This window comes from Oxyura jamaicensis, chromosome 24, assembly GCF_011077185.1.
Source record: "Oxyura jamaicensis isolate SHBP4307 breed ruddy duck chromosome 24, BPBGC_Ojam_1.0, whole genome shotgun sequence".
In the NCBI taxonomy this organism is placed as follows: Eukaryota; Metazoa; Chordata; class Aves; order Anseriformes; family Anatidae; genus Oxyura; species Oxyura jamaicensis.
The window spans coordinates 5483647-5508894 of record NC_048916.1 but is presented as its reverse complement, the minus strand read 5'-3'; the positions used below and the strand labels follow the sequence as shown (position 1 = coordinate 5508894).

Here is a 25248-nt window from a genome sequence, read left to right as displayed (position 1 = left end):
TTGATTTGGTGTTAAATGACCCAGACAGCAAACACTCATAAGTAACAATTCCACAAACTGACATTCATATTTGGGAATTTGGGGGTAATCTGTATTTTTTTGCTTTGTCTTCTTTCAGGATTCTGGAGAAATGTCTGGTGAAAGGAAAGGCAGGGAGTTTGGACAAGCTACTGGAATAGAAAACAGTGAGACTCCTTAAGAAAGACCCCATGAGAAAGACCCCATGAAAGCCTTTCATGGGGAAAGAAATGGAACAGCAGTGGGAAATGTGATATTTAAAGATGGTTTAAAGCTGTGTAACCTGTAGGTCGATGGCTGCTGCTGTCTCTGGCGTGTCCGGGGCCGTATGTCAGGGGTACGAAGGCTGGTGGAGCCGAGGCCTGCTGCTGCCCCCGCTGCGGGCTGAGGATTTGGGGTCCGCCGTGCTGGCAGCGAGAGACGAGGGGGGCCCGGAGCGAGGATGGGGAACCGGGGGGGCTGGAGCAGGAGCGGGGCAGGCCCGGGGTGACCGGGCAGCGGGGAACGGAGGGTCCCGGGGGCTGAGGAACGCCGGGGCGGGGGTGGCACCGAGAACCGGGAGCCGAGGCCCCGCGGCCCTGCCTGCGGCCGGCCGGCTGCGGGCCCGGCCCCCGCGCGTCGCCGCTGCCATGGGGACGGGGCCGGGGCCGGGAACGGGGCGGGCCGGGCCGAGGGCTCGGCCCCCGAAGGCGAGGCCGTTTCCATGGGGGCGAAGTCCTGTGCCAGTCCCCAGAGCCCTCTGCCGCGGGGATAAAGTGCGAATTTATCAGTTCAAGCCGAAAATCAGGTCTTTAATGTCCGAGGAACACTCCTTTAACACTCGTTTAACCCCTAAACAGGCAACCTTGGGTAACAGCGGGCAGGCAGCTGGAATCTGTTAATATTCAGTGCAAAACCAAGGCTTTTAGGAAAACCCTTACTCCAAAATACTCGATTTTCACATTTTAGAGATTCAAGGTCCTGCTTTCCCCAGCGCCACATTGGTACAACTCAGTGCTCCATGTGCAGATTTACACCAGGCCGTGCCCAGGAGCAGACCCAGTGCTGTGCTGTCCCCAGCCCCAGCTCACCTGGTGGTGAGGAAAGCTCCAGTACCACAAAAAAAGATCCTTCACGGTGCTTGCTGCTCCAGTAACAGGCATTTTCAGTCAAATTATCTTTAAAAATGACCTGTTGGAGTCAGCACCTTCTAAAAAACCTCCCTTCTGCTGAATTATATTCTGTATTTAATGTGTATTAAAAATATATATGTATTTCTTCCTACATTGCAGAGGGCATGGTTTGAGCTGAAACCAGTGGTTCCAGGTCTGGTACCAGCAGCTCAGCGTGAGGAGGTCCCCAGCTGCTGCTCAGCACCAGCTGGGCCAGGGGTTGTGTCCTGGGAGCCCCTCCGGTGGCTGGGCTAAGCAGGACCGTGCCCCCCGAAACTAAACCCCTGCCCATTCAGTCCTCCTCGCTACAGGTTTTTGTCCTTGGCACTCAGAAGAGCCAGCCCTTAAATGGCATAATACTGCACCCATTATAAGCGAAGGGTCTTCTGCTGCAGGCCTTACAATAGCCCTGCAGAGGTCAGCTCAATAGCATGGGCAAAAAACAAAAAAACAAACAAACAAAAAAACTGTTTGGGCAGAAAAATAAACTGTCTCCATTATTAAAAAGGGGCCTTCTGCAAACCTTACTCTGGCCTTACAGTAGCCCTGCTGAGGTCCACTGGATAGCATGGGCAAAAAGAGCAGAAAAATTGTAGGATTGGTCCTTAAAACACTTTGATCTAGTACACACTACCCGTACCAGCTTTATTATTATTTTTTTTTTGTAACGAGCAGGAACTCCATCATGTTTTTTTTTTTTTTCTTTTACATTTAGCTAAGCCATAATATGCAAAATGATGCATGTTTATAAAGTGTACAATGAAGTCCATTTTTCAACACTGGCAATAAACAGGTTGTTCCACGACCTGCATTTGGCTATGCAGACCATTACCGAGGAACAGAACGTGCCAACCATTGATTTAGGGCCTGAGGACACTGCCTGGGAGCACTCTGCAACTGCCAGTGGTGCAACTGTCAATTTCAGTCCAGCGGCAGAAGCCTTTTGGACGGCTGCTGTACTGCATTACTGACATTATTTTAAACTCATTAATTCTCAAATGTGTATTTGGGAGTTTTAGCAGAAAACACCACATGGTATGTGCTCTGTGTTACAGGGTTTTATAACTAAGGCTGACAATACAAAATAAGGAAACGTGGAGAAAAAGTCCAAAGCCCTCTCTAAAGTTGGCCAGGATTCATTCCTAGTGTCTCAGGCATGCAAACAGCTACTGTACTCTAAGGATCGGATAACTGCCCTAAATATAGGCAGTGGCTTTTCAATGGCTGCCTTGCAGATAACCTGCAAATTTGCCATCTTTCATTGCCAGTCAGAGCCAAGAGCTCAGTGCTCACTTTTGTGCACCTTGGGGTAAGGATGCCTGTCAGTACCGCCCTTCAGTGAAAGGAATTGTTCTGTACCCTTCAGTTAATTCTGCATTTCTGGCCTTGGTCTCAGTGTGCTGTGCATGGCTGTAAAACACTGCTTTCTGAGAAAAGGGATGCACATAGTGCATGACTGCAGTGTACACTGGCTGGTGTTGGAGGAAAACATGGCAGATACTCTTAAAACTTCCATACAATTTCCTCACAATATCATCCACATGTCATTCTGCACATTGCAGAATTTTCTTAACATCAACATAAAATCCCACGGCAACATCTCCCTTGTCCCCGTATGGACTCCTCTGTGCCGTGTTCCCAAATCCGCCGGGAGAGCCGCACTTGGAACACCCTCCCGGCAGCTCCGGGCTGTGGTTTTAACCTTCACCAGCCAAGCAGCAGCTCTGCCTTCTCGCAGGGCTGAGAGGAGATGGGTTGCCAACTTCAGAGGCAACACAGATTTTCCAAGGGGAAGAGGTGGCTTTTTTTGCCAGCAGAACCAGGCAGGTAACTGTTCCTCATGTGAGAATAAATACGCCTCTGTCCTCTGAAGGCACACGCAGGTGGAAGACACAGCCTCTCTGCTTCGCAGGCAGACTCGATGTGTCCATGAGGTTAGCTCGAGTTTACAGCATCTCCAAGTCTGTGAAATCCTTTTGCTGCTGAACGAGGAGAGGGGCACTAAGCTTTTTAAACCAGGGTCCCGTTCTTACTGTCATATTTCAGCCTGGGCCGGGGGAAGTTGAGGGTGGCGTACTCTGTGGCATTCTGCATCTGTAAGTTCTTCACCTCCTCCGCAGAGCGCTCCCGGACCTTGGTGAACACCTGGATGTCTGCGTAATGAATGCTGTCGTCCTGCTTCATGTTCTTGGGTTTACTCACAGTGGCGTAGACAGGAGACTCCGGGACATTTTCGCACGTTGGAGCCTTTGGGGAGAAAAAGCTCCAGATGGTCAGCTCTGGGCTTACTGCTACACCTGCCTTCCCCGGGCCAGGCAGAGACGCCTGCACGCTGCCCCCATCACCCCCAGCCCTCTGACACCTCCTGCTCATAGGGACAGGTTTCATCCTACTGTTTCCACTGCACTTCAGGGGAAAAAAAAACATTCCCACATCATTCCCACAGACTACATCAGACGAGGCATTTCACAGCTGTGGATAACTGCCTCACATCTCCCTGACCCCTCCAGGCCAGGAGGTGATGGTCACCTCCGTCCTCTCGGTATCCCGTCAGCAAAACAACTCTGGGAAGCTGTTTACCTTCCTGCCAGGCTGGTGCTGTTGGCTCTCATGTCTCACATTGGTTCCTGAAAAAGAAACACCAGCGGATCAGGTTAACACAACTGTTTATTGTTCCATCTCTGAATTCAGAAATGCAGCATCTGGCACATGGGCTCTCTCCACTGGATGCAAATCAAATTTCCACCCCATCTGACATCCTCAGCCCTAACGCTGTCTTTGAGGCCTGCCTCCGAGAAGAAAGCCTGGGCTTGTTTCTTTGGAAAAAATAAGGTTTCCTGGGATGACAACATGCTGTGGACCGCAATGTTCTTGGCAGAACCTAGGAGGACGCACACAGCACAGAGAGCTTCCTTGTCAGGCCCTTGGAGAAGTCAGATCCAGTTTTAACTTTGTTATTTCCTCTGCTGCCTGCAAACATATTTTGCCAAGCATGGTCCAAAGGCCACAGGACACGACTGGGCTACGTAGGACCCCCATTTATTCTGGGGCACTGATGTCAGATGGATGTTGGCGGCTCTTAGGGGAGTTTGATGCAGCTTCTGCTTTGCTGCTGCTCAAGAGCACTCACACGCTTTTCGACGTGAGACTCCGGTATTTTTAAGATACTGCTGAAGCCCCTTCCCTCCCCCTTGTCGAGCTCCATGGCTTATCATACCCCTCGCTTTAAGTTTTTATGACATTTCGCCTCTTGCCTCTTCTCTTGAGAAAGGTTAGGTACAGAAGAGTTTGGGAGAGGGTCTCAGCCTCAGGGGTCCATTCACAGCCAGGGCTGATGAATGCCAGCTAACCGGAGGCTGCTTTACACCCCCTGGTCTTGAGCTGTAGAGCATCTTCACGAATCCTTACCTTGCTTTTCCTTCTTCCTTTTAAAAAGCGAAAGACAGTTCCTGAAATCAGAGAGAGACGTCAGCCCTGAGAAGCCCCAGCCTCTGCTCTCATAACACGCAAACCCAAATGCACCACCCCAGGGTACCGCATCCGTGCCGGGGGGAAGGTCAGAGATCCCACCCTGCTGCAACCACCCCGGGGTGTCTGGGGCTGCCAGGACCCACTGAGCAGCTCCGCGGGCTCCAGCCCTGCTGGTGGAATGAGGCACCCCCTGAACCCGAGCGGCTTTTGCAGGGAAAAGGTCCACGGGAGAGATGTGGGGCTGCATTTCCTTCTTTTGTGACTCATCTGCTGTGCCCTACAGACACACACAAGGCTCCTTGCCATCCTGCCCTGTCTGGTTGTCCCCTATGCACCTGCATCAGTGTGAGTGGGAACAGATTTCACTGTGGTTTCGCAACTGCATTTCCACAGCTCCGTGACCGAAGTTGTAGGGTGCTGAGCGTGATCTGTTAGCACAAAACATTTCTCTTAGGGCCAGATGCTCTGATAGCCTCGTGCCCTGTGCTTTGGCCCCCATTCCCAAGGAACAGCTGCACAGCCCATGTGCTGATTTAATGTTTCAGACTGTGTTTTTCCTGTTCGCAGTTTTCCACCTAAAACACTACCAAACCAAACAAGCTGAGCGCTTTATACAAGCCAAACCAAACCCTAATCTTGTCTGTACCTGTGTGACCAGAGAGCGACAAGCCAAACACAGCTTTGGCCCAGCCACGGGGCGGCTGGGAGCCAAATCCATTCCTGCTGCAACAACAGAGCCGGGAGCCGAGCTCCCGCGGGCTGGCGCTGGCCGGGCAGCCCGTCCGCCTGGCCGGGCAGAGACGTGTCACATTCCGTGCCAGATGCACGAAGCAAATGTTACCCCTGCAGCACAAAGCAAATGTTATCCTTGCAGCACACTCGCATGTCTGGAGGAGAGCAGGTGCCAGCCAGCCCCCCGTGGGCTGCAGCACAGCTGAAAAGGGGCAGGGAGTGCTCTGAATGGGGCTGGAGAGCTCCCAGCTGGTACCCGAGGAGCGCCGTGTGTCCTACAGGGTGTGCATTTGCCAGACAGGTCTGCCACAAAGCAGCCCCTGAGGCAGAGCTCTGCCTCTGCCTGCTTTTAGAGGCATTTTGGGGAGGCGACTGAGCGCCTGCGGTAACGGCTTTGGTGCTCTAATGGCAAAAGGAGAAAAGGAAAATAACGGCCGAGAACCTGGCCTCCGAAATTGCCGGCAATGATTAACCAGGCCTGCTGGAGCTGGGAAGTCAGAGGCAGCCCTGGGGAGGGCCGTGCCTGTACAAGAGGATCCAACGCTGCTTCTCACCCCTCCACTGTGTCCTGCCAGCCCTCCAGTCTCTGGCAGATAAAATCTGGGGGCTGCCAGCAAGGCAGCTTTGTCCTGGGGGGGTTCTCACTTGTGGCTCCCCCCTCCAATGTCCTGTGGGCTCGCAGGGTCTCCAGGGCCCTCCCTGGCAAGCCTTGTGTGCCTCAGCCCTTTGCTTCCTTACAGCATTCGGGCAGGTTGGGCGCTGTCATTAAAATAACGCCATCTGAAGTAAAATTGGCAGGGTCGCTTGCCTCTTTCCTGGGAGGTGGGTTCCTGAACCAGCTCTCCAGGCTGCTCTGTCTTGTTTGGGTTGTCTTTCTTTGCAGAGAGCGTTAGCAGGCAGCGTGTAGGCTGGAGGTACGCTGAGGCTGTCTGCAGGCTAATCAGCGCCCGGCAGGAGATGGCATCTCCTTGCCTCAGATCTGCGGTAATTAGAAAGGATGTGGCAAGGGAAACGAGAGCAGGGCAAACCTCTCCCCTCCTCTGCTCAAAACCAGGTCAGACGTGTTGTAACTAACTCACAGCCTGCTAGATTGTACTCTGCATGACAGCACGCAGCAATACGCTGCTTCTCCTTTCCCCGTGTCAGCAGCATCCCGATCTCTGCCCCACACAAGCCTGCTCCACTGCAGGTCCCAAACCTCGGCATCCCTTGCTGCCCATGCACACTGGAGGAGGTAAGAATCCTCCCCAGGGCTGTCCTGCACAGGCACCCGGACCCGTGGGCACACTTCCCTCCATCAGCAGCTTTCCTCTGTGAAGAAGTTTGCTGTAATGGCTTTTCTTGGAAGATTTCAGGAACCTCCTTGGTCTCTTGCCATTTGCCCCCCCTTAAGGCCCACACTTCGATATTGATCACGACGAGGATCTTCCATCCAGCAGGCGGGTGCCTGCCTCCCCTCAGCCCTTTTGTAAGTCTCAGCTTTCTTTAGGAAGCCCAGCTCTTTGCTGACGCAGCTGTGGTGCTGAGCAAATATCCAAAAATACAAGCGGTTCTGACACCTGGAAACACCTGAACTAAAATTAAGCAGCATTTTTTTTCCCCTCTGTCACCGAGGTGAAGCCATGAATCACGCAAACTGCTGCAGTGGGGCTTCACCATGCTTGGTCATGGTCCTCTGTAGGTGTCCCACAGCCCATGTTGCCAACAGCACATCCCCATTTACCTTCACCCAGGCATTTCCCCATGCAGGGCAAGGAAAGATGCTCCTGGGGAGAGAGCTCTGCTTTTTTAGGGCCCCGCACAGCCCCTGAGGCAGGTGGTAGCACCCGAGTCGCACAGGAGGGCTGGGGGAAAAAGGGTCCTTGGCCAGAGCCCTGTCCCATGCTGCCACCAGCAGAAACACCACTGCAGGTTCTTACTTTCCAAGTGGTCCCTGGGAATAAAATCACACGGGACACAGCAGCCCTGGTCCCTTGGGACGGCAGAACTTGACATTGCCCCAGAGGAGCCTGCAGGAGCCATCGCTGCTCCCCAGGCGGAGCACAAAGCCGCTCTGCTGCTTGGCCCTGCCTGGGCAAATGACCTCCAGATCCGTGTTTGTGCTTCCTTCAGGCGCAGCAGTATTTGCACAGGGCCTGGCACTGCTTGGACCTGGCAGTGCCCCACGACGTGCACCCGTGGCTCTCACCACCCCCAGCCCTATCCCAGCAGATGCCCCGGGTGCCTCGTTTCCCCCTGCCACGGGGCAGAGGATGTAGGAAAAGGGCTTTTGGTGAGGAGATGTCACCCACCAGCCTCCCACCTGCACCTCCTAGCCCTGAATCCCGAACTCCCTGATCCCCCCTCCTCTGCCGCAGCCGCTAGGTGATGCTGTGCCGCTTTTAATTATTAAAAAGCGCCGGCGATTTTCGGACACTTCAGCAAACCCGGCGCTGGAGGCAGGGAACGTGCCCCGGGCTTCGGCCGGCAGCCGCCGCTCCCCCCTCACACCCCCCCCGGGGGCTCAGCAGACCTGGCACCGCAGGATGCTCCCCCCTCTGCCCTGCTTCATCCAGCAGGAGTGGGCTGGGAGGGGTTAAAGGGCTGTGTCCCCCCGGGGACACGGACCCAGAGCACCAGAAGGAGCTGCCAGGGCTCCCCAAGCGGGGACAGCAGCAGACAGGGGGTCCCCGACGGGTGCCCTGCCCGCAGGGTGCCCCTCCCGGCGCTTGCTTTGCTTTTAGGGATCTGATTGCTGCTCCCTCGGCTCTTCTCAGTCCCGACCAGGGGGAAGCCGGGCTGCGGAGCCCCCCCCCCCCCCAAAAAAAAAAAACACTTGTCCGGGGTGGCGGTGGCGGTTTGGGGGGAGATGCCCACCCCCTGCCCGCCGCCTCCCCACTCACCGCGGGCGGCCGCAGCTGCAGCGGTTGCCCATGTCGCTCCCTCCTCCGCGCAGCAGGAGCGGCTTGTGGCCGGGCACAGCCCCGTGTTTCCTGCTTCCCGGCCCCCGGCAGCTCCCGGGGAGTGTCTGCCCGGCTCGGGTTTCTCGCCAGCGCCGCGCCGGGGCCGTGCGTGCCATCTACCGGGGGGGGGCTCCGGGCTCTCCCGGCTGCGGTCCCGGGTTGAATCCTGCCCGTGCCCCGGCTTTATAAAGCTGTCCGAGGGGAAGCTTTGGGCTTGTGAGTGTGTAAGAAGCCCAGCTCGCGGCTTTAAGGGTCTGCAGTGCAGCCCCCAGGCTCACCCCTGTGCCTTTCACTCATCCTCTGTACCCCCGGGGAGATTCCTGCAGCCTGCGCCCTGGGCCGTGCCCTGAGGAGCTGATGCTAAATGCTGAAGGTGCCGTGTTCGTGACACCTTGGAACAGCCGGTGAGCTCCACAGGCAAGGTTGGGCAGCTCTGTGCTGGCCTCACAGGTGGCTGAGCTTTAATTCACCCTTCTGGCTGGGGAGGCAGCCCTAGCCCCCTGCTCAGGCTGTGCCCCTGCTCTCAGCCAGGCTCACGGCATCGTTTGTCGGCTCCCCAAGTGCAGGGCAAAGCCTGGGGGTGTCCAGAAGTGGCAGGAGGAGAAGGGTTCTGCTGTGCATGGACCACGGGGCACTGCTGCTCTCGGCTGAGTCCTGGGTGAGCTGCACAGCCTGGCTCTGGCACTGAAATGCTCTGGGGTCACCCAGCACACCCAGCACCCCAGGGAGGACTGAGGGTCTGGCCAAGTCAGGATTCGGTCCTGTCCCAACAGGACCCTGTCCTCGGGCTCCTGCAAAGGCCGGGTGGTCTCAGGAGCCTGCATCCTCCTGGGAAAGTGCAGACGGCGTGTCTCTGGGTCTGCCACAGACACTGTTGATTTAGTGAGCCCATGTCTGTTTTGATTTCTGGGATAACTTGGGCTTTGTTGCTTTGTGGAGAAAGAAAATAAAAAGTCTGTGAGCCTGTTCCCAGCAGCCCCTGACACAAGTGCTGGAGCTGCTGGTTTGAGCTCCACCAGCGAAACAGAAAGGCATCGAAAACATTGGCAGGGCTGGAGAGCTCTTGGCTGCCGTTCTGCATTCCCTCTGCAGCCCCTGTCTGCGGGGCTGGGAAGCAGCCCTGGCTTCCAGCACCCAGCAAACCCACCGGGCTCCGGCGTGCACAGGGGTGGGGAGCAGCCCCCGGCCGCCACCAGGCAGTGCCAGCCCCCAGCGCCCGGAGACATCGTCTGGGCAGCAAGCTGTGCTGTTGGCACAGGACGAGCCTGCGAGTGCCCAGCGAAGGAGAATGAACTTGGCGGAGAGCTAAGGCAGGGCTAATAAAAGCCAGAGGGGGGAGAGAGCAGCGTAGCGGCTGCTAATGCTGTGTGTTTCCATTGCAGCAGTGTCGGGGTACTGCAGGCACCGGGGGACTGGGAGCATGCCACGATAGGTGCGGTAGGGGCACACAGCGAGCTGGCATCGTCTCCAGAAAAATGAAGATGAGAGAGCTCTGAACTGACCTGGCCACTTCTCCCTTAGGATCCGCTCCCTGGTAGCCCCAGCCCAGGCCCTTTGGCCATTTTTAGGGAGCCGGGTGGGTGCTGCTGCGAGTGGGATGCGGTGTGTGCGGTGCTGGAGGCTGGTGCAGCGTGTGCCCACGAGCAGGGGGTTGCACACAGAGCAGTTGCTTCTCGAGGGCTGGGCACTTCCTGCCCTTACAAGCGGCCACTTCAGGTGACTGACGGCCACTAGCAGAGGGTTATCTCTGGAGTTATTACCAGTAACCTACACAAAGCCTCTTGTAAAGGAGATTTTTATTTTGACAGCAAATGAAAAACTCTCTGGCAGCGGCTTATCTGAGGAAGGGCATCCCTCAGCAGCACGTACCGGGGGTTTGGGTGACGTGCACCGGGCAGGATGGATGCTCAGTCACCCTCCTGCTCGCTCCCATGGTGCTGGCGAGCAGGGCAGCTCTTCTCTTCCCTCTGACCCTCACTGCTGGCAGAGGCCCTGAGGAGCAGAAAGCAGCTCCACGGAGGCTGACGGGTGAAGGAGCAGCCTGAGCACGGCCTTTCTGGTCCTGTCCATGCAGGGAGGCAGCGTGCAGAAACCCACAGCCACGTCCCGGCAGGAGGAGGCTCCGGCCATGGGTCCCTGGAGCTTTTCTGTCTCCCATGGGAGGGCTGCACGGGGCCCTGCCAGGGACCCCCATATTTGGCCAGTGACACAGCAATTTGGCTGCTTTAATTGGCACTGACAAGGATCGTGCCTGGCGCCTGCTGAGCCCTGGGGCCGGCCGAGGCAGCAGCTGCTGCCGACAGCAGCACACCCGATCCCTGGCCCAGCATCACACGGCTGTGGATATATTTCTCATGTAGCCGGTAGCATCACCCTGTCTGCAAAAGGGGCAGAATTCTCCCCTCTGTGGCTCCACAGCAGGTGCTGGGATGCCAGCAAGGTGTCTGGGACCTGAGCAGAGCCCTTCCCATTGGCATTTTGGGGTTCGCTCCCCTCACAAGAACTGAAAGGTCTGCGTGTGAACAAGCTTCACGTCCCATAAATGAGTGGTCTGAGGCAGGCAGGGACATGGCTTGGTGGCTATTTACTCGGGCTGACTCCAGCTCCAGCTCCAGCTCTCGCCGTGAGCCTCCAAAGCCCACGCCCACAGCATGGCCAGAAGCAATGCAAACCCAGGGCAAACGACAGCAGGCCGGAGGCAGGTTTATTTCTCCATCCTCCAGAGAGCTGCAGGCGCTTTTACAGACCGACAAGATCCCTGTGTCTGCAGACAGGCCAGCCACTGGCTCCGAATTGAGGTGCTGGGCATGTTCCTTCCCCGGGGCAGGAGCAGCTTCTGGGCGAGAGTCACCCTTCCCATGCGGGGTGAGGGAAGGGCATGGTGCTCAGCGGGCGCTTGGCCCAGGAGAAAACTTGCAGTGCAGTACAATCCCTCACACAAGCACTTCAGTCCCCTTCTTTTTTAAATTCCAAGCCCCTTTTTCCAACCATCAGCCTTAAGAAGCCGAAGTTTGGCATTTACATGGCTGCCTCCCAGCCCTGCTGGGCGCTGGTGGTGAGAAATTGGGGTCTGGCACTGTGATTCCCCTCCCTGACCCCCCCCTAACCCCCCACTCAAGCCCAGCTTTGGGGCCTTTAGGACTCTTCCTTCCCTTTTCCTTCCTCGGACTGTTCTTCTTTCCCCACCGGCTGCTCCTGGTGGGTTATCTTCACCTCGTTGACCCTGGCCTTCACCTCCTTCCCCGTCCGGGGAGCCACAATGCTTAGGATGCCGTCGTGGGACAAGGTGGCCCTCACCAGCAAGGGGTCGACGTCCAGCGGGAGGATGTAGGTCCTGGTGAACTCTCGGGAGATGAAGCCGTGGCGGTCAGCCTTCTGCGGGTGCTGCCCCATCACCTCCAGCAGGTTGTCCACGGTGCGGACGGTGAGCTCGCTGGGGAGGAAGTGGCAGACGTCCAGGAAGACCTGGAACTTGTGCTCGTTGAGGCTGACCTCGGACGTGCCTCGGTCCAGCTGCTTGTTGATGCGGGGCCTGATGTAGTAGCCGTGGTACAGGGCAGGGGCTAGAATCTCACATGGGGACACGCCTGAAAATGAGACCCGGTGAGGGTTTCCCTGGGCAAGGGGCTGGAGAAGGAGGCGTGGCAGGGGGACGGGAGGAGGCTGGGATCTAGCAAACACCTTGGCTTTACCACCACATCATCTACGTGATGGGGACAGAGCCTCTGGCTGTTCCTGCCCTTGTGTCTCCAAAACCACGCTCGGTGCCAGATGCTCGCACACCATGAATGTCTGCTGGGTGCACTGGGAGGGACTGGTGGGTGCACTGGGCGCTTGGCAGTGCAAAGCCCATGGCCAGGGCTTGGCACACAAAATGCTGATGGTGAAGAAACTGCCCTTGAAGAACTAAAAGGCCTTTTGTATGCCATTGTCCAGGGGGCTTTCCTTGGAGCTTTTTGCCTTTTCACGCTGTTGTGCAGGCGCTGAATGGTTCTGCTGCTGCCCACATTCCTTCCTCTCCGCCAGCCGCTGCTGGGCTTTGTGCTCAACACCCCAGCTCAGCTTTTCTCCGCTGCCCCCGGCTACAAAATCTCCCCCCCCCTTACTTCGTACCAGCAGCTTTCTAAATTTTCACCCCTCCTGCCACGGGCAGGGGTGGGAGCTCTGCCTGCCCACCTCTCCTGTGGCCAGGGCTCCCTGCTCAGCCTCCCCTGGCAATGAAGACGAGCTCAGGGATGTGTCCTGCACAGCCTCTGCTGGGGCGTGCGTGGGGTGTGCGGGGCTGCTGGAGGAAAGCCTGACCCACAGCCAGGCTGCAGAGGAGGATTTTGCTCTGCACTGGCACAGCGCGTGCACGAATGACAGACCACTGGGGGCATGAGGGAGGGACAGGGGAGACAGCACTGGGCATGGATGGATGGGATGGAACTAAAGAGAGAGACCCTGGGTATTGCTCCCTGATTTTACCTGGGTTCCCATGCTCAAGCTTCCCGGGAGCCGGGAGCCCCGCTCTGGAGCTCAGCCTCCCCAGAGAGGCTCCAGCAGCCTCTTCCAGCAGAAGACAGAAAGGTGCCAGGGGGACCCACCTCCCTCCTTACCTTCTCCAAAGTTCTGGTCGTAGATCTTGCTGGGGTTGGCGAACTCGTACTCGGAACTCATGGGGTAGGCATGGGGCACGGTCCGTGCAGCCATGGCGTGCCGGGGAAGGGGACCGTCCGCGCGCTCGCCGCCTCTGAGAGTGAAGGCTGCAGATTGCAAGGTTTTAGTTGGGTGAATTCCGCAGGGAGGAGTGTGTGATAAAAAGACGGACCAAAATAGCCCCGCGCGCAGGCCCCGGGTCGCCTCGCCAGGGTGACGAGGGAAGCTCCTCGCTGCATTCCTGTAGGCAGCACAGGCTCTGCCCGTCTGTGGGGAGGATCCTGCACCCCTTCCCCTGAGATCCCCTCCTCGAGCAGGGCGCAGAGGGCAGGTTCAGAGCCCCAAACGCAGGCCCTGACACTCCTGAGGCACCCCGCGGGGTCAGGGCAGTGCTTCGTGGTGGCTGGTGCTCAGTCGGGTCGTGCAAAGTCACCATCCTGTATCAGCACTGTGTGGTGGGACCCAGAGGAACGTGTGCTGGAGACATGACTTAACCAGGCATCCGAAAGCCGGCCTAGATCCGCGCTATTGAGCTGGGGGGGTTGGTGCCCAGTTAAGCTCCTCGTACCCTGAAACCAGAGATTTCCGTGAGTCTATGCCCCTGCAGTGTGAGAGCAGGTGCACTGCTGCTGCTGAATTGGAGAAGGTATTTATGGCTGGGCTGTGGCACGGAGCGAATTCTGCTGCCTGTTCTTGCAGGCAAGCCGAGAGGAGAAGGCTCAGACCCTTCTGGTGGTGCTAGCAGTAAGCATGGTGTGCCCTCGGGCCAGCAATCTCAACACAACAAGCTGGCATTTCAGTTGCAAGCTCTCAGAGGGACACCAGTTCTTGTCCTTTAAGGACAGCTGCTAGGCTGAACCCAGGCTCATGATTTGGGTTCAACGGCAAAGCAGGAACCAAAATAAATGTGTGAATTAAGGCATATTAGGAGCATTAATTTCAGGAAATGAGCTTGCTGCAGGGGCACAAGCAGAGGTGGTCTGCATCCCGCAGAGGGCACGCAGCTCTGTGGGGCCGCTGCTGTGCCCGCTTTATCTCTGCTCCCACAGCGCTGGGCTCTTCTGCTCTCTCCACCAAAGTGGTTTCTGTAGTGGGCAAAGGAGGAGAGGTGTCGGGCTGATGTGATGTGGAGATCAGCCTCCATTTGCACAGCCCCACGGGTGCTAGGGCAGCGATGCTGGCTGGGCTGCAGAGCTGCTCGCAGGGGCATCTCGGCCAAGACCTCCCGGGTCCCATCCTGCCCTCCCTCTTAGCCGGTCCTGGGGCTCCCTTTGCCTTAGGGAGAGGCAGAGCTCTTCCTAGACACGTGGGTGCCGCAGCCTCGGTGCTGTCACCGGGAACAACGGCCCCTTGTCCTTTTCCGTGTGAGCCAAAGATAGGAGCTGCATTGATCCTGCTGGCATCCAAAGCAGCTGGGAACATCCGCCAAAGCCCGCCTGGGACTCTGCAGATAAACAGCACGTGGGGAGCGGGGCGGGCGGCCGGGCAGTTGGGCTTCTTGCTGCCCCATTAGGTTCCTTTTCTTCTTCTCCCCTTCCCCCTCCTCCTTAGCAGCCTGTTCAAATCCCCCAGACAGCTCCTGGGCACCGCTGGAGGGACCAGCCCAGGAGCAGGACAATAAAATCCCTGACACCACTATTCGAGAGGCCGCGGGGGGAGAGGCCCCGCCAGCCGCGTGGGTATAAAGCTGCCCCCTGCTCCGGGCACAGCACCGCAGCACAGTCCTCCGCTCCGCTCCTCCGCTGCGCTCCGATGGATATCACCATTCACAACCCCCTGATCCGCAGACCTCTCTTCTCTTGGTTGGCACCGAGTCGTATCTTTGACCAGATTTTTGGAGAGCACCTGCAGGAGTCTGAGCTGCTCCCCGCTTCCCCCAGCCTCAGCCCCTTCCTGATGAGATCCCCCATCTTTCGGATGCCCAGTTGGCTGGAGACGGGACTCTCGGAGGTAATCTTCCCTTCTTACTGCTCTTTGCTGTCACAGGGTGCTTGTCCTGACGGGTCTGGAGCCGGGGAGCTGGGAGAGCTGAGAGCTGGGAAGCTGCTTGTAGGTGGTTAACAGGAAAACCCTGGGGAAAAGGGTGCTGTGTTTGTCTGCTCCTCCGCTTTAGGCAAGAACCTCTGCACGCTCCCCTAACCACTTGTGACCGCGAGCAAGCATCGCCGTAGCTGTGGGCACGGAGGCAGACTGAGCCCTGTGCGTGCTGCAGACGACTGTAAGAGCTGATGGAAGCAAGGAAGAAGCCGAATTTCCTGCAAAACTTTCGCTCCTGCTCCCTCCCGAGAAGCAAACAGCACGTGGGCAGCAGGACCCCGGTGCCAGGCAGTGTGGGAGCCTGTGGCTGCGGGGTGAAAAGGAGCCTGGGTTAGAGCCACTGCTGAGCAAAGTGGCGTTTCCAGAAAGATGCAGCACCCAAGGGATCCTGAAACAGCCCTCTGCTTGTTCCAGGGGCTGAGCCAAGAGGCACGCAGCTCAAATGACCTTGCCCTGTCTGCAGGTCAGCTGTCTGCTTGCAAGTAACTTACAGAGCTACTCAGAGCGAGGGGGAAGTGTTTTCTTAATCTTTGCTTAATGTTTCCCTTGGTTTAGTGACCTGGGTCTGGCTGTGTGCTGAAGCAGCCACAATAAGCATCACAGATACCAGCATCCGACTAGCACAGTGGAGAAATCTTCACAAACAGCCCAGCAGGAGGAGGAGGAAGCCTCCTGGGTCAAACTGTGGAAACCAGTAAGCCCAGAGCTGGCACTGGGGCTGCTGCACATCCCAGAACAGAGCTCCAGGAGGCTCGCCTGCTCCTGAACACAAATGCAGCTGAAAGGCAGAGACTTTGTATAGCAAAGTCCCACTTACTTGTCCAAGACAGGCAATAAATGCAAATTCAACTTCAGCAGCCAGCAAAAAGCAGCATTTTCTGGAGGTGATAACCTGGGAAATGGAAGGGAAGGAGGGAAGATTAGCAGCAGGTGACTCGGTTTCAGCAGAAGTCCTGCTGCTCAGATAAGAGGTGGGAAGTGAGGCAGCAGAGCTCGCCTGTGGCATGCTATTTTGGTTACTACAGGGTGACGATACAGGGGGAAGCCTCCAAGTGACACAGATGAGCTGCAGTCAGCTGCGCTGTCAGGGTTTCTTTTTCCAGAAAGACGTAGCAAAATCCAGTCGCAGAGACTGGAAACCTGCAGACACTCTGTGAAAAGAACTGGATGTAAGAAGAGTTGGTTTTAACAAATACAGGTTGAGACAGTCTCTTCCTCACACCCCAGAAAATGTTTATCCCGTGTGACTGAGCCAAAGCATCCCATTGTAGGTGCTGCAGTGATGGGCATTAATGTAGGAAGGGACAAACCCGGCCAGATGAGAAGCCCAGGGCTGAACGAAGGAGGTCAGGCAGTGCATGTGGAGATAGCAGCTTGAGTCTTGAAGTGCTGTGCCGAGAGCCTTTTGAAGCTGAAACCCTTGCCTGCTCTTTCCTGAAGCCATCTCTTTCTTTTGCAGATGCGGCTGGAGAAGGACAAATTTTCTGTAAATCTCGATGTGAAGCATTTCTCCCCGGAGGAGCTAAAAGTCAAGGTGCTCGGGGACATGGTAGAAATTCACGGGAAACACGAGGAGCGCCAGGTACCTCTGCTTTAACCGGGCCACTGGTAGAGTCGGTGTGAGCTTCCTCATCTGTGGTTAAACAAGGAGGCTGCAAACCAGTCCTCTCCTGTGCTCGTCTCCATCACTTCTAGTGGTTTTTATTGATCCAGCCCTGACAGAAGATGCTCTGTGCAACTCCTGAGCTGATCCCAGACCGGGCAGCAGCAGGGTGGCTTTTTGCTGTGTTACATGGGCTGTGAACTGAACTGGGAAATCAGCTTCGAAATGGCCATTTCTGGGCCTCCCTCTTTCTGGGTAGTGGCCAGGAATGCAGGGCGGCATTCAATAAGTTAACAATGAACTGTAATAATTAAACCACATAATGAATCAATGCACTGCCCTGTTCCACTAGCAGGAGGCTATCTCTTCCTGAAAAAGGCCCATTTAGCACTTTGTAACCCTTAAAGGTTGTGTTCTGCTGCCAGACATCTCACTGCTCGCTGGCTCTGGGGACCTCTGCGGCAACAGGGCAGAGAGAAGTCAAAAGCCACGTGCAAAGCTGTAGGTAACAGGGATTGCCCACCCCAGAAGGAAACAAATCCTCATGATAAAGTAGCTATGTCACTGTAACTGTCAGCTTCTGGGAGCCCAGATGGGTCAGTCAGAAAATCCAGCACTACTTGTAGCCTCTAAGTGTGACAGAGCTTCTGCAAGGATTTTTGGCTGAGAAAATAATCCAGCAGCATAGCTGAGATCAGCTCACTGGGGATTTGTGTTATGAGAGCCCTGGAGACCCTCAGGAACAGGCATGGATGTAGCTCCTGCACCAGTGACAGCACGGCGCTGTGCAGTGAGGCTGTCTCTGGCTGGCACAAGAGCTGTGACATAAAGTCTGCTCCTGCAAACAGTGTGCCTGCAGGCACCTGCAGCATGGGCAGGGCAGGCTCTCGTTTCAGCCGGTCTCAGCTCTTTACAAAGAGCATCTCATAATAAAAATTCTTTTAAATCCCTGAGAAGTTTTCCTTTGAGAGCTGGAGCTTCCCAAACTCAGACCTTATGCAGAGGTTTAGGTGGAACCGCGTGAATGCTTCTAATCAGGGCTGTTCCTTCTCTTCTCCTTTTGCAGGATGAACATGGCTTTATTGCCAGGGAGTTCAACAGGAAATACAGGATTCCAGCTGACGTGGATCCCCTGACCATAACCTCATCGCTCTCTCTGGATGGCGTCCTGACAGTGAGCGCACCGAGGAAGCAAAGCGACGTCCCCGAGCGCAGCATTCCCATCACCCGTGAAGAGAAACCTGCCATTGCAGGAGCCCAGAGGAAGTAGGCTGCTACCTAAAGTCACCCCAGGGCCATTCAAGAGCACTTCTCATCAGATGCCAGCTGTACTGAATGGCTGCTCTTATTTATTTATGCTGAGTAAGTTTACTAACAAATAAAACATGAATAAGCAGTCTGTATTTTTTGGTTTGAGCACTCAGGACAAGGGAAGTGTTGGCTCAAGAAGGCCACGTAAGAGTGTTGTGCTGGGAAACACACCTGGCATCATTCTTGCTTACAGCTTGAGTGGCAGGCATGTCCAGGAGAGCTTGTCTCGGTGTTCAGAAACACTTTGCTAGCATAACTTCATTTTCTCTAGTGTTTTGCAAACATCTAATTGCATGAGCCTTTTCCTTCAATGTTTCCAGAGGATTTCTGAGTGTTTCACAAGCAATAGAAGAGTTTCTCCAGTGGGGATTAGGCTGTTAGGACAACTTCGTGACAATCGAAACCCATTCAAAGTGTAGGTATTAGATAACAACTGAACAGAGAACAACTGTATCTTATATCTCTAGAATGACTCATGTTATGTGGAAGCATCCAAGTGCTGCAATCAGTTTAGGGCAGTTGCAGATGACAACTGCATAGCTGCAGTAAACACAGATACACCCAGAGAGGAGAAAATGCCCTGCTGTCATGGCACAAATCACATCACCTTGAAACTATGCTGCCAGTGCCCTTCAAACAATAAATAGCATCTGAAGTCTACAGTATTCATCTGATTTATGCTAACATTGTTGAGTGGTACGAAACACTACTCAGTCTTTCTCATGTGTCACCATCTGCTTAGCTTCAAAGAGATATGAGCAGAAAGGAAAGTCTGCTTTACTGAAATTGAATTTCTGTAATTCCTGCTAAAGAAGAACAGAATGCCACAGATTTGTCACACAGATCGTCACACTCTGACCTATTTTCTATGTTCTTTATACCTTCTACGACAAAGGTTATCTTGGAAGAGGTTGATTTAAATCTCACACGAACTTGTCAGGCAGCCTTCTTCCATGGCTTTAAGTGAAACAAAACAAGGGCTCAGTGATGTGGGGTCATTGTCAAACACCCCAAATCACACCTAAATGCCAAGCTCTAGTTTTTCCTACCAGCCGATTCTAAAAAGCTGTTCCAGTTGTTAGCTGAGTTTCACTGACAAGGTGTAGTGTGACCTCTGGACAGGAAACTCAAAGGTTGCAAACAATACAGCTTAGAAAGCAGGAAGAACATATTTCATATGATTCTATATTTAGTTTTAATGTGTAATAGTGGTTTTGTTTTGTTTGGTTTGGTTTGCTTGAAGGATATCCTTGTAGCACTGCTAGCAGACAGGCCTCCTGTTATTCTGAAGGCATAGTCTGCAGATTCTCTCCACATCTGTTGTATCCTTCTTGTTCCTGCTCTGCATTTTGGACAAGAGCAAATAAATTGGTGCCATATGGAGGCCGGTAGTCTATTGTGTAGCAGGACTGGGCAGTTGATTTGAATGAAGGAGGTTCCAGCTCAGGCTGATGGCCTGGAAACCAGTGAGGTTCTCGTTCAAATCCTAAAAGGAGAAACAAAACCAAGTTAAGAAAGTAAGTCTAAAATAGTAAGAAGATACCCAGAAAGCGCAGCTGGGGTAAATCTTTTCTATAGAGCAGGATTTTGTTAGGCTCAAGCTCAGAAGCAAGAAACTGGAATTTTCAGCATAAACTCCTTGGGGACAAATGTGATGAAGGTAGCTAGACAAGAGCACTTGAAATGAAAGTGCCACTCCCTGAATGACTCGAAAGACCTGCTCCGTGGTGGTGTGGGAATATAACTCAGCAATGAGAACACACCGGTCTGTTACCTCCAAGCACAAATGTCATTCAGAAGCTCCTCTTTAGCTACGCTACAGATCAAACAGATTACGTTTCAGTTTTGTGCACGTACTTCTTGTTCTCTGATGCTTTTCCTTGTTGTAATCCGAAGAGTATGTTGTTTCAAAGCAGTGAGAGTACTGAAAAGAAAAGCTCACATTTAGCATGGCTAAATATAAGCTAAAAACTCCAGCATTTTGTATCTTACAGGAAGACCAAAGTACCTGCAATTACACTACTGCTTTAAAGACAGTCTAAGGTAAGATCACAAAGCTTGGGTGACTTCTTTTGATTCACCATCTGAGGGCAAAACACGGAACAGCAAAGGCAAGTTATTTTGACTGGGGCCACTGACAGGAGGAGTAAGACTGAGATTAAATGAAAGAGCATTTCTCATGTCTTTTTGTTCTGCAGTGGAACAGTGCTTTAAGGGCACTCAGCAGAGGAAAAAGTGATGGCTGTTGCCTAAAAATCCAGTATAAAAGACTACGAGCAGGGCAGCAGAAGGGAAGCTGCTCACGAGAGGCTTACCTCTATTACATTCAGAGCTGGGGATGGAAAGGACAATGCCCTGCGTGCGTGACAAATTAAGCGACCAAAGAATATCTCAGCTGAGATTTGTTATCTCCACAATATGGAGAAGCACAAGCACATACCTGGGAAGGAAGTGGCTTGGGCTGTACAATTTTCTGTATATCGTAGCGCTCCTCATTCCAGTTCCCCATAAGGGTTTTGTTTGAGTAATCATTTTCATGGGTGGTGCACCTCCAGCCATACTGGAAAAACTTAGAAGTGCTGTCCCTGCCTGTCTGCCTTTCCCCATGGCCAGCAGCATGCTTTAAGGAGCCACGGAGGGAGTTGTAAAAGCGGTTCTTGGGCATGATCTGGGAATAGAAACCAGCAAGGTGAGCAGCTGGGATACAAACAGTGTGTAAGGTGGCTTGGAATGTTGTCCCTTCCTCCTCCCTGGTGACTGCACAGGGAGATCCTCCTGCCCCTCCAGCTGTGATGAGGGCATAAGAGCATTGTGTTCATTTTTGATGTGAAAAAGATTTTTTGTTTTTTTTTTTTTTTGGTTGGGGGGAGGGCAGGGGGGAGAGAAAGGGGTGGTGGCAGTATGCTAAGCATCTATTTTGTTAAACAGGGATACCGAATTTCTCAGTTTCACATGTAACCTGAGGCTTCTCAGGGTACTTTACCCACCCTTAGCAACAGATAAAGTAATTCACCCAAAGCCCCAGGGACCAGACCTCATAAATGCTACGCCAGGTCCCCTGCCCGAGCTTGCCTTTTCCTCTTTTAAGCCTCCCAGCTTCACTACCCCCGTGACTCCCAAAACACTCTCCCAGCCCCGTGCAGCAGCTGAGGGCACACAAAGAGCAGAGGCGGCAGCGCAGCGTCGCTCCTCTCCCTCAGCCGGAGCTCACGGGGCCAGGGAATGCCCGCAGGGCTCAGCCACAGCAGCCCACGGCTGATGGCTCCCGGCTAGGCCCAGTCCCAAGCCCAAACCCAGGCTCGTCAGCAGGGCCTTGGCGGAACCCGATGGGATGCAGCCCGGCGTCAGCAGCGAGCGACGCGCGGAAGTGTCGCCATCAGGGAGCGATGAGATGGCGGCGCAGCGCCGGGTCTTGCTGCTCGGAGAAGGCAACTTCTCCTTCGCCGCCTCCCTCTGCGGGGATGCGGGGACCAGCGTCGTGGCCACTTGCTACGAGAGCGAGGAGGAGGTGTCCATGCGGGGCAGAGCCGCGGAGAACATCCAGCGGCTGCGGGAGAGGGGTGGGTGGGCGCCCTGGGGTTGTGTTGTGCCTCGGCGGGCACGCAAGGCTGAGGGGCTGCGTGCCTTCATGCGGGCACCGGCCTGGGGGTGCAAGGCTTCTGCAGGGCTCCTGTCAGCCCTTCACTGCTCCCAGTGCATCACAAGATCACTTTTGTCCCCAAGGAGTTGGAATTGTCTGAGAGACTGAGTGCCCTGAAGTCGAGTCAGGCTGACAGAGTGCAAATAGTCAGCAGAAGTCTCTGCAACACAGCACAGGGAGCCTAGGCTTTCTCGTTTTCCTAGTGCACAAGGGTGGGAAGCTGCCTGTCAGCTGCCACCGTGACAGGCTTTAAAATGGATTAGAGAGGGCTGTATAATTGTTGCCTTTGTTTAAAATATTCCATAATAAGAGTCTTGTTTTCATCTTACTTTTGAAGGAGCTGAAGTTATGTTTTCTGTGGACTGCACCAAGCTGAAGGATTATTTTTTACCAGCAAAAAGAGAATTTGAATGCATTTATTTCAACTTCCCTCACTGCGGGAGAAAAGCTGGGGTAGTGAAGAACAGGGAGCTTCTTGCCCACTTTTTCCATAGGTGAGTAAAACAGCTCTGTGTTAACTGACTGCTGAGATACAGCTTTCTAGCAACATTACAGGTGTTTTGCAAGCATTAAATACTTTCTGGGTGCACAAGTAGAATTTTTATTGTTGCCTGCCTTTCCTTCCAGCTGTGCAGAAGTGCTGACAGAGGAGGGAGAGGTCCATGTGGCTCTTTGCAATGGACAAGGGGGGACACCTGCTGATCAGCCAAGGAGAGAATGGCACAACAGCTGGCAAATAGTGGCTGTGGCAGCAGGAGCTGGATTTATCCTGAGTAATGTTCATCCTTTCAAAGCAGAGACCATCCACGGATATAAATGTACAGGCTACAGGTAACTGTGATGTGGCAAAACTGAGAAGTTGATATTTGTGCTCTTAGAATGCCTGTCACAATGAGATGTTGTTTTACAGAGAGAAGCTCCCTTTAATTCGCCATAAAATACATGCAGTTCTTTTTTTGCCTGTAAGCAGAACAACCAAGATGAAACATGCAAGGACATATTAAATACAGGAAACAATCAATGACTTGTCTCTGTTTTTATGTATTGCCAGGAGTCAAGATAAATCCTTCTGTATAGAAGGTGCTTTAAACCACATTTTCACACGAAGTATGCCACTTGTGTATTTTAAACCTATGATCTGTGAGATAGAACTGGAAAGCCGAAGAATTTCTTTTCAAGTACCACAAGTACTTGTGGATAAAATTAACAGGTGAGTTTTATAACTGGCATCTGTTTGGCAATAACACACACGTGCTTTCAGTGGGAATGAGCACTGTGGGTCTCAGATACAATGGAATTGCTTTGCATTCCCTCCTTTTCCCTTTACAGAATCTATTCCATTTACAGAAGTCTGTCTAGTGGTGTCTGTAAAATTTGTACTTTTATTTTTCACAGGGGTTTCCTAGAACTAAATTCAAACCATCCAGTGAAGACAGTAAAGGAGAAGCTCACTGCAGTGCTCAGCCAAACCTTTCCATTACAAAGCATTGACTACTGCCTTCCTCTGCTCTTCCAAGGTGACCTCAATGGTGTTTGCCACTCCAATATATTCTGGATTGTTCTGAGCCCAGAGGAGACTCCGTGCACTGAAGAAATGGCTAGTGGGCGGGCAAATGCAATTTTATTTTGCCATGTTGATTTTTACAGGGACACAGATGACAATGTACAAGAGGGATGTCAAATTTCAAAACAGTATTGTCTTAGACCTTCCCTTTCACCTCATGCTCAGGCAGTAATAAAAAGTGCAGCCTTTGTCCCTGGGACACTTTACGTTTTTTCTGGCCCAGTTTTCAGGAAGTGTCTTATCTCTCCTTACTCTATGCCTGTTTTTCATGAGATGGTTTTTGTATGTGCAGTTAACACAGGTACAGAGAACAGCTGTATAGAGATGTTAGTGCATAAAATTAAGAACAGCATACATTCTCTTCACCAGACTGTTTCTGGCTTTCCATTGAACATCAGTCTGCAGGAAGCAACGTGCTCTGAAACAACTGAGCTCAATGACTTTGCTGCTTTTGAATCTCAGCTTAGTAAAATTCAGTACTTCCTCTGCGTGGAGGTAGATACTTTAGATTCCTCTGAGAAGGGCTTGTGTGTGGGAGTGATAAGGACGGCTCCGTATGAACTAGCAAGCAGCGATTTCGTTGTTGTCTCTGCTTCATTGAATCTTGACCTCGTAGCCATGCTGCTCTGTGGAATACAAGACTGGCGAATGCTCTGGACATCAGACAGACGCTTCCTCCGTCAGTTTCCTCGAGGAGAGCTAAGGCTTTTCAAGAGTTTTTCTCTCTATCCACCTTCCTACGTGCATGATGTCAGCTTTTGGGTTCCGGATGGGGAACAATTTGATGAGGTTGCTTTTCACACCATTGCTAGGCAGGTATCAGGCGAAACGGTCGCATCCATCCGGTTAATCGACAGCTTCCATCAGTCAGAGACGGGGCGGAAGAGCCTCTGCTACCGAGTGACCTTTCAGTCCTGTGACAAGGCCCTGAGCCGCCGGGAGGTAGCGTCGATGCAGCTGCTGTGCCGGGAGGAGCTGAAGAAGCGCCTGCACGTAGCTCTCCGGTAGGGCTGTGGCTGCCTCCAAGGGCTCAAGTGGCCCTGGGCTTGCTGCTGGAAAACACGAGCTGCACCTTGCTGGGCCCAACACCATGTGCTGCAGGACCTCCCACACCGGCAGCGTGGACTCCAGCACCAGCACACACATTAAATGTGGGAATTTTGTTAATAAAGACCTAGCGCTTTTGTGTTTTGTGTGTGTAATGAAACCTCGTTTTTTAAAGCAGAGCCTTTCTTTGCTAGGGTAAACTGATCTAAGACAGAGCTGTGCTATGAACACTGTGTTATAGCTGCTGACGGAGAACGGCAGTAATGGGCTGGGTTACAGGGAACCTGATGGGTTATCCTGGGTACCAACAGCAGCAGTGGACGCTAAAAGCTCTTCTCACAAGTGTTAAGAGAATAACTAACCACCACCAGCTTCTGGTGACGCTGCAGGCGTTCCCAGGCTGTGCTGGGTGGCTAGCGGCTGCTGCAGCCCCCAGGTGGTTCTACTACTGGTGGGTGACATTGGTGGTAAGGGGATAACCAGGTATTTTAGAGGTAACCAGATTATTTTAGAGGTCTTTCCCAAGTTTGATTCTGTGATTGTATACTGGATGTGCTCCGTGGCACTGCAGGCATGGGGATGAGGGGAGCAGCCTCGCCTCGAGGGGTGCAGCTACCACCGGCAGCTGCCGGTGGCTGAGGGGACACGGCGGGGGCTGGGGGGACATGACAGGAGCTGAAGGGACACGGCGGGGCTGAGGGGACATGACAGGGACTGAGGGGACACGGCGGCGCTGAGGGCGCACGGCGGCGGGCGGAGCTCCCCCGGCTGCCCGCGCAGGCGGCGTGAGGCGGTGCCGGGCCGTGCCCGCACCCGGCATGGCGGCCGGCGGCTTCGGCGCCGCTCCCGTCTCGTCCGCTGGAGGCAGGGAGCGGGCTGCCGGCTGCCCGCACTCGGCATGGCGGTCAAAGGGGCCCGGCAGCGGCCGCGGGCAGGAGGAGGAGGAGGAGGAGGAGGAGGAGGCGGCGAGGCGGGCCGGCCGCGCTCGGAGGCGGAGGAGGCTCGCCTGGAGTAGGCGGCGGGGCGGGCTGAGGGGCGGCGGAGGGGGAGCGGGACCCGGCTGAGGGGGAGCGGGACCCGGCTGAGGGGGAGCG

At 54.2% G+C, this 25248-nt stretch overlaps 6 protein-coding genes across 9 annotated transcripts in view; 3 read left to right on the top strand and 3 right to left on the bottom strand.

Moving 5' to 3' along the window:
• Window positions 1-1855: 1855 nt before the first annotated feature.
• Window positions 1856-8618, bottom strand: C24H11orf52 (chromosome 24 C11orf52 homolog). 2 transcript variants are annotated; one of them, XM_035346233.1, is made up of 4 exons: window positions 8255-8618; window positions 4578-4618; window positions 3750-3796; window positions 1856-3416 (listed from the first exon to the last, which is right to left on the bottom strand). In XM_035346233.1, the coding sequence occupies exons 1-4, from the start codon at window positions 8428-8430 to the stop codon at window positions 3180-3182; spliced, it is 501 nt and encodes a 166-aa protein (XP_035202124.1). In that variant the 5' UTR covers window positions 8431-8618; the 3' UTR covers window positions 1856-3179. The 2 variants fall into 2 exon arrangements, with proteins under 2 accessions (XP_035202124.1, XP_035202123.1); XM_035346232.1 differs by lacking the exon at window positions 8255-8618 and adding an exon at window positions 4759-5379 and having other exon boundaries at window positions 4578-4722.
• A 1477-nt stretch (window positions 8619-10095) lies between these two features.
• Window positions 10096-13330, bottom strand: HSPB2 (heat shock protein family B (small) member 2). The gene is made up of 2 exons (XM_035346234.1): window positions 12913-13330; window positions 10096-11901 (listed from the first exon to the last, which is right to left on the bottom strand). Exons 1-2 carry the CDS (start codon window positions 13004-13006, stop codon window positions 11450-11452), a joined length of 546 nt encoding a protein of 181 aa, XP_035202125.1. The 5' UTR covers window positions 13007-13330; the 3' UTR covers window positions 10096-11449.
• Window positions 13331-14420: 1090 nt separating this feature from the next.
• On the top strand, window positions 14421-18563 carry CRYAB (crystallin alpha B). Its single transcript, XM_035346236.1, has 3 exons — window positions 14421-14902; window positions 16449-16571; window positions 17659-18563. Exons 1-3 carry the CDS (start codon window positions 14705-14707, stop codon window positions 17860-17862), a joined length of 525 nt encoding a protein of 174 aa, XP_035202127.1. The 5' UTR covers window positions 14421-14704; the 3' UTR covers window positions 17863-18563.
• A 511-nt stretch (window positions 18564-19074) lies between these two features.
• On the bottom strand, window positions 19075-21241 carry C24H11orf1 (chromosome 24 C11orf1 homolog). Its single transcript, XM_035346237.1, has 4 exons — window positions 20966-21241; window positions 20344-20571; window positions 19761-19827; window positions 19075-19389 (listed from the first exon to the last, which is right to left on the bottom strand). Exons 2-4 carry the CDS (start codon window positions 20566-20568, stop codon window positions 19184-19186), a joined length of 498 nt encoding a protein of 165 aa, XP_035202128.1. The 5' UTR covers window positions 20569-20571; window positions 20966-21241; the 3' UTR covers window positions 19075-19183.
• On the top strand, window positions 21121-24298 carry FDXACB1 (ferredoxin-fold anticodon binding domain containing 1). Of its 2 annotated transcripts, none has more exons than XM_035346162.1 (5): window positions 21121-21463; window positions 21881-22037; window positions 22171-22374; window positions 22595-22753; window positions 22939-24298. In XM_035346162.1, exons 1-5 carry the CDS (start codon window positions 21235-21237, stop codon window positions 24113-24115), a joined length of 1926 nt encoding a protein of 641 aa, XP_035202053.1. In that variant the 5' UTR covers window positions 21121-21234; the 3' UTR covers window positions 24116-24298. The 2 variants fall into 2 exon arrangements, with proteins under 2 accessions (XP_035202053.1, XP_035202054.1); XM_035346163.1 differs by having other exon boundaries at window positions 21281-21411.
• A 658-nt stretch (window positions 24299-24956) lies between these two features.
• Window positions 24957-25248, top strand: part of ALG9 (ALG9 alpha-1,2-mannosyltransferase) — a 30391-nt gene continuing 30099 nt past the window's right edge. Inside the window, exon 1 of one of the 2 annotated variants that reach the window (XR_004756001.1) lies at window positions 24957-25165. Coding sequence is in view for 1 of the 2 variants with exons in the window: in XM_035346106.1 (XP_035201997.1) it covers window positions 25053-25165 (113 nt within the window). In the remaining variant the exon portion in view is untranslated. The remainder of the gene's footprint in view (window positions 25166-25248) is intronic. The other variant, XM_035346106.1, reaches the window with a different exon arrangement.

Bases quoted from the DNA above. Each gene is read 5' to 3' on its own strand.
- C24H11orf1 (XM_035346237.1), bottom strand. From the start codon at position 20,568: ATGCCCAAGAACCGCTTTTACAACTCCCTCCGTGGCTCCTTAAAGCAT. The intron at 19,828-20,343 runs GTATGTGCTTGT...TTTTCTTTTCAG, and splicing joins CCAAGCCACTTCCTTCCCAG to TACTCTCACTGCTTTGAAAC. The intron at 19,390-19,760 runs GTACGTGCACAA...TTCTCCTTTTAG, and splicing joins AAAGCATCAGAGAACAAGAA to GATTTGAACGAGAACCTCAC.
- CRYAB (XM_035346236.1), top strand. From the start codon at position 14,705: ATGGATATCACCATTCACAACCCCCTGATCCGCAGACCTCTCTTCTCT. The intron at 14,903-16,448 runs GTAATCTTCCCT...TTTCTTTTGCAG, and splicing joins TGGAGACGGGACTCTCGGAG to ATGCGGCTGGAGAAGGACAA. The intron at 16,572-17,658 runs GTACCTCTGCTT...CTCCTTTTGCAG, and splicing joins GGAAACACGAGGAGCGCCAG to GATGAACATGGCTTTATTGC.
- FDXACB1 (XM_035346162.1), top strand. From the start codon at position 21,235: ATGCAGCCCGGCGTCAGCAGCGAGCGACGCGCGGAAGTGTCGCCATCA. The intron at 22,038-22,170 runs GTGAGTAAAACA...CTTTCCTTCCAG, and splicing joins CTTGCCCACTTTTTCCATAG to CTGTGCAGAAGTGCTGACAG. The intron at 22,754-22,938 runs GTGAGTTTTATA...TATTTTTCACAG, and splicing joins CTTGTGGATAAAATTAACAG to GGGTTTCCTAGAACTAAATT.
- C24H11orf52 (XM_035346232.1), bottom strand. From the start codon at position 4,887: ATGCAGCCCCACATCTCTCCCGTGGACCTTTTCCCTGCAAAAGCCGCT. The intron at 4,723-4,758 runs CCGGGGTGGTTG...ATCTCTGACCTT, and splicing joins TCCTGGCAGCCCCAGACACC to CCCCCCGGCACGGATGCGGT. The intron at 3,797-4,577 runs GTAAGGATTCGT...TTTCTTTTTCAG, and splicing joins AAGGAAGAAGGAAAAGCAAG to GAACCAATGTGAGACATGAG.
- HSPB2 (XM_035346234.1), bottom strand. From the start codon at position 13,006: ATGGCTGCACGGACCGTGCCCCATGCCTACCCCATGAGTTCCGAGTAC. The intron at 11,902-12,912 runs GTAAGGAGGGAG...TCTCATTTTCAG, and splicing joins CGACCAGAACTTTGGAGAAG to GCGTGTCCCCATGTGAGATT.